The 9,630-nt window shown below is 31.0% G+C and overlaps 1 protein-coding gene across 1 annotated transcript; it reads right to left on the reverse strand.

Moving 5' to 3' along the window:
- Positions 1 to 2,454: 2,454 nt before the first annotated feature.
- Positions 2,455 to 4,089, reverse strand: LOC25489102 (serine acetyltransferase 1, chloroplastic). Its single transcript, XM_013604541.3, has one exon. It carries the CDS (start codon positions 3,905 to 3,907, stop codon positions 2,750 to 2,752), a length of 1,158 nt encoding a protein of 385 aa, XP_013459995.2. The 5' UTR covers positions 3,908 to 4,089; the 3' UTR covers positions 2,455 to 2,749.
- Positions 4,090 to 9,630: the final 5,541 nt, after the last annotated feature.

Here is a 9,630-nt window from a genome sequence, read left to right on the forward strand (position 1 = left end):
TAATCATAATTTTACAAAGAAAAAAAAAAGTATTGATATACGAAATTCTTTTTTTTACCCTCTTTGAAAAAAAAAAATACCACATCTGACCCCCTATTAAAATTATTCACCAAAATGACCCATTTTGTTTGTCCTTTTCCTAATTTCAATTTTGCTCCCAGGGGGAGTCGAACTAGGCACGTATGGAACATTGCCACTATGTGTTGTCACTAAGCTAATGTACATTTAATGTTAATTTTCGCATCTAATAATATATACCCTTTTTAAAACCAGTTTCACACACCACAAACCATCCAGTTTTTCATTTTTATTTTTTTTATTGGATAATTTAGGATCTCCGACGAATATATATAATTTATCGGTGAAAAATTATCCGATGAAATAATTTTTTTCACCGATAAATTATATATATATATTATTATTATCCGACGAAATATATATTTTTCACCAATAAATTATCCGACGAAATGATATATATATTATTTCAAGATATATATATTCAAAATAAAATCTAGATTTTGTTCATATTCGAGTAATTTTTCAAAATAAAATATAGAATCCAATTAAAATTATAAAATCTCCTATATATTTTTTTTGTCAAATAGCCTGGTGGCTAGAGAAATCACCTTAAAATCTAAGCTCATGGGGACCCTATATTTATTTTTTTTATAAGACTTATATTAAAAAAACAAAAATGATTTTTTTCTTTTTTAGGGAACAAAAATGAAAAATTGGATGGTTGATGCCTCATGGTGTGTGAAACTGATTTAAAAAATGGTATATATATTATTGGATGCGAAAATTAACATCAAATGTACATATTGGCTTAGTGGTAACACAGAATGACAATGACCCATATGCGCCTGGTTCGACTCACCGAGGAATCTCCTATATTTTTCTCCCCGGGGAGTCGAACCAGGCGCATATGGGTCATTGCCATTCTGTGTTACCACTAAGCCAATGTACATTTGATGTTAATTTTCGCATCCAAAAATATATATACCATTTTTTAAAATCAGTTTCACACACCATGAGGCATCAACCATCCAATTTTTCATTTTTGTTCCCTCAAAAAAATAAATTCATTTTTGTTTTTTTAATATAAGTCTTATAAAAAAAAATATATAGGGTCCCCATGAGTTTAGATTTTAAGGTGAATTTCTCTAGCCACCAGGCTATTTGACAAAAAAAAAATATAGGAGATTTTATAATTTTAATTGGATTCTATATTTTATTTTGAAAAATTACTCGAATATGAACAAAATCTAGATTTTATTTTGAATATATATATCTTGAAATAATATATATATATATATATATATATATATATATATATATATATATATATATATATATATCATTTCGTCGGATAATAATAATAATATATATATATATATATATATATATATATTCGTCGGAGATCCTAAATTATCCAATAAAAAAAACAAAAATGAAAAAGTGGATGGTTTGCGGTGTGTGAAACTGGTTTTAAAAAGGGTATATATATTATTAGATGCGAAAATTAACATCAAATGTACATTGGTTTAGTGGCAACATAGAATGGCAATGTTCCATATGTGCCTGGTTCGACTCCCCTTGGAAGCCAAATTGAAATTTTATAATTTTCATAGGGTGTCAGACATGGTTTTTTTTTTTGCAAAGAGGGTTTGAAAAAAAAAATTCTTGATATACTCCCTCCGTCCCCTTGTGTTAACCCCCTTTGTTTTGTTCACATTTCTTAAGAAAAATTGTCAGTGTAATTAATGTGTCTGTTTTGTGAGTTAATATACAAAATAATCGAACCCGAGACTTCAAGAAAGAGCAGCTCCGAGATCTCAAGTCAATACCACCGGACCAACCCAACCCAAGTGGTATCTATTTCAAAAGTTAAATTGGAAAGTTGCATGATGATGACATGTGTGATAATAATGCATTAAGAGCTTAGCCTCAGCAACAGAAACAATTTAACTAACAAAAAAAATCAAAAAAATGAAAAACTATGTATGGTTCAGCATAAAAGATTATTCAGCAATTCCTTTGCATTAGGCAAAGATTAGTTACCATCCTATTAAATTTCTCAAGTACTAAATTGAAGCATGCAACTAATTGAGATTACTACTTAATTGAATCTTCAACAAGGATAAGCATAAGAAAACAAAAAGACAAAATGAAAAGAAAGCAAAATTCATTTTCTTATATATACCAAAATATAAATAGTGGTTCTAGCACCATACAACAACATATTACATAAACATCTACATACACCTATGCTTAAATAATACTATTTCATGGTTTAAGAGGTGTTAAGATTTTGCAGATTACATAAACTTCTACATACACCTCCTCTGCTTAAATAAATACTATTTCTTGGTTTAAGAGTTATTTTGATTTTGCAGTTAACAGGAGAACTTAGATTCTCTCTTGATTAACAAACAAAAAATATCCCAACCAAAATTAACTTAATCAAAACATTTAAAAAAAACAAGATTAATCTCTAGTGCGATCATAACAACACTAATACATTAGATTCCATCAGAACCCTGTGGTTAAAACGTGTTTGGACTACATCAGAATTCATCAGGTGTGATCATAACAACATTAATACATCAGAACATCGCAATTAAGCGTGTTTGGACTACATCAGATTCCATCAGAACCCCACTTAACATAGTACTAAAATAGTTGGCTTCCTGCAAACTCCTTGTATTGCACGTCATCCAACATTTCTGATAAAAAAAAAGATTAGACTCTAAATAACATAATCAGACCACTCAGAAATATATGAAGTATGGTCCATAGTAGAGCTAGGAATCTTATCCAACATGATAGGATTATCTTTTCCACCAATCAACTTAGCTGGATTTCCAACAGCAGTAGTTCTTGGTGGAACATCCTTCAACACAACAGAACCAGCACCAATCTTAGCACCATCACCAATCTTAATATTCCCTAAAATACATGTTCCAGCACCAATCAAAACACCATCACCAATCTTAGGATGTCTATCACCACAAACTTTACCAGTTCCACCTAATGTAACATTATGCAAAATTGCAACATTATTTCCAACCACAGCAGTTTCACCAACAACAAGACCTGTTGCATGATCCAACAAAATCCCTCTACCAATCTTAGCACCAGGATGAATATCAACTGCAAAAACCTCAGAAACCCTATTTTGAATCAAAAGTGCTAACACTTTTCTTCCTTGTAACCATAATTTGTGTGCTACCCTATGAGCTTGACAAGCTAAAAAGCCTTTGAAATTCAACAAACAATGAACATAGCTTATACAAGCAGGGTCTCTTTCTTTCACTGCTTTCATATCATCTTTCATAGCATCTATAATATCTTGATCATCAACTAAAATATTCATGAAAAGATCAAAAAGGGTTGTGCTAGAAAGACTCAAATTACTCAAATGAATTGAGAGTTGATTTGATAAAGCACTTTCTAATGATTTGTGTGATAATATTGAGCTGAAATAATAGCTAGATAAAATTGGTTCTTGTTCTAAATCTAACCTTGCTTCTTCTTGAATCTTCAACCACAAATCAACCTCAACACCATTTTCAACCTTATCATGAAGATGAACATGTTCAAAATCTTCAACAATCCTTTGTGTATGCAAGTTTTTTTCATGATTATGTGAAAAGGGTCGGTAAAATTTGACAAAATTGAATGAAGGGTCATCATGTTGATGAGGAATGTTTGGTTTGCGAGAAGGAGGAGGGGTAGAAGAGTCAATACAAGTAGCCATGATAGAAGAAGGAAAAGGGTAAAATGGGAATAAAGATTGAAACTTTGGGGGAAGAAGAAAAATGGGTTTGAATGGATTTTGTGTGAAAGGGGAAGTCTTCTTATATAATGAGGAAGTGAAGGAGCGACCTAGAACAAGAACAATCATGGAAATTTGTAAGAAAAAAAAAATAGAGAAAATTAATTAATATTAGTTAGTAGGATTTAGGATAGAGTTTGAGAATTAAAAAAATAAAATGAATAAATTAAAAGGGGAAAAAATGAAGGAAGAAAGGAAGATGAATTTTGTTTGTGATGTGTTTGAGTATGATTGATGAATGAATGGGATTCGTGTACCGAAAGGAAGGGATAGTGTCCTGGTCTTAAGGAGACCACACATGACACACAACAAACAAACAAACAACAATAGGAGAAGGACATCTTAGTACTTTACATTTCATATGGTGTGTAAAAACTAGATTGTGTTTGTTTCTTTGTGTTTTGTTTTTAGGTAAAGTTCAATTATTTTGAGAATATATACTTTGAAATAATGGTTTATAAAACAACTATGGTATGGTGATACTTTTGGAACTTTTTTTTTTTTAAATAGAATTCAATAAAATGCATAAAAATAATCAATGAAATCGATTCCTTCTACGAAGAAAAAACAGTTAATTTGGTATTATTTGATAATTTTTAATATTTATCTTTATGGATCTTGCTAAATTAAGAAGAAAAAATCAATATAATATTCTTTCTAAGAAGAAAAATATTCTAAATTATGAAATTATTTCTTAAAAATATTAAATTCTTCAATTTGTAATGCATTGAATACATATATTTTTATTAAAAGTTTACCATTTTAAGTCTTTTTTTTAGGGAATGATTTTAAGTCCTTAAAGTACCTGGAGACACTAGTTAGTATTTCTATTATTTTTTTAAACTAAGGGTTCCTTAAAGGTGGCCATGAGCTTTTTGTTTTAAAAGCCAATTTCAACACAAAAACATGTTTGGGTAAAATGGGGTTGAAATGATATTTTATAATTTCTTTTTGTTTTAACGATAATATATATATATCATCATTATTGATCGCTGACAACTACTTCGACCACCATTTTGACGACCAACGATCATCACTCCAACCACCGACAATCATCAATCTAACCACCGTCGATCACCACTATATCCACCTCCTTCAACCAATTCGACCACCACCAACTATTACTCTCACCACACCAACCACTATTGGTCACCACTTCATCCACCTTTGATCACTAATTTGACCACCACTAACTACCAATCTAACCAACATGGTCACCACTTCAACCACCGTCAACCACCAGTTCAACCACACCAATCAGTTTGACCATCGTAGATCACCATTTCATCCAGCTTTGATAGTCGATCTGACCACCACCGACTACCACTCTGACGACTATAAACTACCTCTTTCAACTACTACTACTATTAAAATTAGGGTCATGTTAACCGGTGCCCCGGGGCACCGGTTAAGCAACTAAAAATGAAAAGAAAAAACAAAATCAAATTAAAAACAACACTTTTTCAAGTTTCAAAAAGTAAAATATACAATTTCCGAGAACATATTTTCTTTTATAATTCCTTAATCAATGCCCCCATCACTGGTTAACATTTCCCATAAAATTATTATTAAATAAATACATTATATATATTTATGATATTTTAATTAATTTACTAATCTTTTTTGTTTGAAAGATATTTTACTGATCTAATAGCATGAACTGTTTAGTTAAGATATGTTTACAATGTACATTTAATTTTATGATTGAAATTGATTTTAGTTTTTAATATTTCTTTACTTATTGAAATTGATTTTGGTTTTTGAAATTTGTATAAATCATAACAGAGACTGAGTTTAGTTTTTAAATTTTTAAAACATAAACAGAAAATCACCTAAACAAGGCCTAAAATAATGGTAATATTTTTAACACTTTTTTTTATTGCTAAGTTATGTTTCATCATAAGTATCCTTTTATTGCAATTATGGATAATGTTAACAACACAAGTTTGCAATTATGGATAATGTTAACAACACAAGTTTTTTAACACATTTTTTTATTGATTAAAATTTGTATAATCTATCAAATTCATATGAGGTATACCTAATTTAAAGATATCTATATGAATTTTTATATTAAAGAGAAATTGCTTCGTCTTGCAATTATTTCTTGATAAGTCTGTAAGACGTTGAGTATGTAATTTATCTCTTTTTTATTTCTTCTCAATTTAGCTTTTCTATAATTGTTTTGGGACACTCACACAAGTTGTGTCAATGTTACACGCAAGTTGACCAACATGAGGAAAAAGGGAGTAGAATTCCTAGGTGAAAAGGGAAAAGAAGGATACTAGAGTAGAAATTAGATGGATTCTGATGGAAACGAATATGAGAAATAAGCTAAAAAGGGGTCGGATATCATGATGATACCAAAAAAATAAACTTCCATTTGAGTTTTTATCCATTTTTAAACAAAATTTGACAATCAATCTTAGGATAGACTAATTTGAGATGTTAGATTTCACCTTCCATTTATAGATCATCAGTTAAAGTCTGAACATAATTCTTTTATGGATTTAGTTCATTCAAATTAGCATAAGATGGTTATTTTTTTTTTTTTATGGATTAGGATGATTAAATCTAACATCACTCAATTAACTCAAATGAATTGAAACTTCACGTATGTTAAAAATATTGGGAAATCAAGTGTGAGTGATTATGTCCACATCGACTAAGAATAGAGGAAATATTAGATATATAAGAGAGGTGACTCATAGTGATTATGTCCTGCATCGACTAAGAATGGAGGAAACATTAGATATATAAGAGAGGTGACTCATATACCCGATGCCTTAAGATTTTGGGTGGAGATGTGGTGTTTAATTTTCTTATGGTCCTGGACGTTTGGCCCATTGTCGCTCCCCGGACTCCCCAATAATCTGGTATTAGAGCCCTGGTTAGGCTCGGTTGGGAGCGGGAGCGAGATTCTAGTGTGGATCAGGCTAGTAATGTGGGTGACTCACACTTGAGGGGGGATTGGTGAGAAATAAAGTGTGAGTGATTATGTCCCACATCGATTAGGAATGGAGGAAACGTTGGACATATAAGAGAGGGGACTCATACATCTGATTCTTAAGATTTTAGGTGGAGATGTGTGTCTAAGTCTCTTAGCTCTGATACCAGTTGTTGGGGAGTCCGGGGAGCTCCGGGAGCGGCAATGGACTAAACGTCAAGGTTCACGATAGGATTTAAACACCACATCTCCAAAACTACAACTAAAACCTTAAGGCATCAATATGTGTCCCCTCTCTTATATGTCTAACGTTTCATCCATTCATAATCGATATGGGACATAATCACTCACACTTGATTTAAAAAAAATAAAAAATAGAAGGTATGTTTGTTTGCTATACAATTTCTAAGATAATTTTGGTATATTTGATTCCTTTAACAATTACCTCAAATGATTCATTTTAGTTAGCATTTTGCGAAAGAAAATAACAAAGGTAAAATGAAAGAAGAGAATCCGTGGTTCGCAACTTGAGTGAAGTTGAGTGTGACTTGGAATCTGTATGTGACGTAATGCATTACACTCAAAGTCAAAAGAATCAAACAATTATTTTTGGCAAAACAGAATAATTGAATACCAACGGCGGCTATTTTTTATTCTTTCTTTCATTTTTACATTTATTCTTATTCTAAATACTCTTTTTTCTTTTGACAAAAAAGCTGATACTCTTTATTATTGTGATTATTATATTGTTATTAATAAGCGTCATACAATATGTCACCCCTTATCCATTTTAACAGTACCGTTTTTTCTTCATGATATGACTCCTTAACAAATTATCAAAACTGATGGCAGTAAAAAATTCCAAAAGAATGTATAATAAAAGAGCAATGATATTTAGACATCAATTCCATGACAATTTTAGTGACAATTTTGTTTTTCTCTTTTCTTATTGGTCAAAAAGAATGAAGAGAGAAAAAGGAAGAGAGAGGATAAGACCATCATGTAAGTATGAGAGAAAAAAGAAGAGAGAGAATAAGACAAAAGTTGTCACAAATTGGTTGTACAAATATGATTTCTCATAATAAAAAGCGGACATCCTTGATGTGTATACCCTTTGTACCACTCTCGAAAATATCAGTTAATCTAATATATGGTCTATGTGACTACATTTTTTATCAGTTGCATGACCACTATGTAGAGCTGAAAAATATGGTCACACAACTAAAATGCACGTGATCATTATTTTTTCACTTATGCTTTGTTTGAGTGTTTTTTTTTTTTGAGGGTTTTGGAAAAAGGAAGGAGCAAGTGGAAGAAATAGAAGACATCAGGAGGAGAGGGCTTTGGAGGTTAATTTTTTACTCATAATAAAAAATGCCCTCATTTGAGGGAACTCAAAAATTGTATTGGGGGAGGGTCTTGGGGGGTTATGGAGGGTTTATATAAATTTTTTTAATTCAATCTATGTTGTTATAATATTCTTAAAATTAAAAGTATATTAATCATAAGTATTAGTTTATCATTCTCTAAAAAATTGTTCTTTCAAAAAATATGAATTTTTTGTCTATTTATCTATATATTTCCAACCTCCCAAAACTCTCCCCTCCAAACTTTCAAACAAAGCCTTAGTTAAATAGTGGTCACGCAACTAAAATGTACGTGACCACTATTTCTTCACTTAGTTAACTGAAATTTTTCAAAGTGGTATAAATGGGTGTAAATAAAGAGATTAAAATTTCAATTATGTTTTGACCAAAAAAAAAAAAAAAAATTCAATTATGTTAAATATATGATGAAAATTGCATTTAAGCATATTTTATATTTAGAAGGGATGATTAATTTATTTAATTTTGTACATGAAAGGGTGGTGAAAAATAACAACCCACCTCGTCTCACTTTTAACCTCGTTTCCAAATAAAGTGGTGCTACTATCTTTTTTTTTTTTTTTGTCAAGTAGTTTAGTGGCTAGAGCTCACACAATTTAATTGTGGAGAAGTGGAGTGTCGGGGTTCAAATCCCAACTCCTGCATATAATATGCAGGAGACAAATGGATTTAGAGCTAATATCTATTTAGCCAAACAAATGGATTTAGAGCTATTTGATGCGATTGCTTTCATTGATAGAAAATAGAAAAGACAACTTGTTAAAAGTGCTTTCTTCTAATGTACAGAGAGCCGTCCTGTGAAATAGGAGGCACAGCTCTCTTTTTAAAATAGGCCTCTAGTAAAATAAAACATAATTTTTTTGTGTAGCTAAATTTCATTAAAAAAAAATTAGAATCAGAAGAACTTCTAAATATGAAAAGAATTAAAAAAAATTAAGTGAAAGAGGTGAAATTTATCCAACGGTGTCGTTTGGATTTGTCACTCCTCTGTTGTGGAAAAAGGTAAAACGAATGGTTTATGCGAAGAAAAAAATTATTGTTGTGATTCTTTCAATGAAATAGACTTCCAAATTGATTGATTAAGTGATTATACAAATTAGGGGTGGTTTGATAGGATCAGATTTATGTACAAAAAGGAGAACTAGAGTCTAGAAAAAACTCAAACGTGTACTGAAAAAAGAAAAGGATATAACATATATTTTTTTATTTAAGTGAGGGGTGGGTATTAGACATAATTTTTTGTTTGAGGCCCATGGCATTTGGAGGCCCGACCTGGTTGAACACCTTGCACTCCCCCAAGGCCAGACGTGAATGTACACAAACTAGTGTGTGACCCGTCCACGGATGCTGGGTAAATTTATCTTTGGACAACGCATGTCACAACAACTGACAATCATTTCTTGCTCCACGATAACGTGTGTATCGATAAAGGACAATCAAAATTCAATGTTCGTATAACG

The sequence above is a fragment of the Medicago truncatula genome, chromosome 3 (genome assembly GCF_003473485.1).
Source record: "Medicago truncatula cultivar Jemalong A17 chromosome 3, MtrunA17r5.0-ANR, whole genome shotgun sequence".
NCBI classification, from domain to species: Eukaryota; Viridiplantae; Streptophyta; class Magnoliopsida; order Fabales; family Fabaceae; genus Medicago; species Medicago truncatula.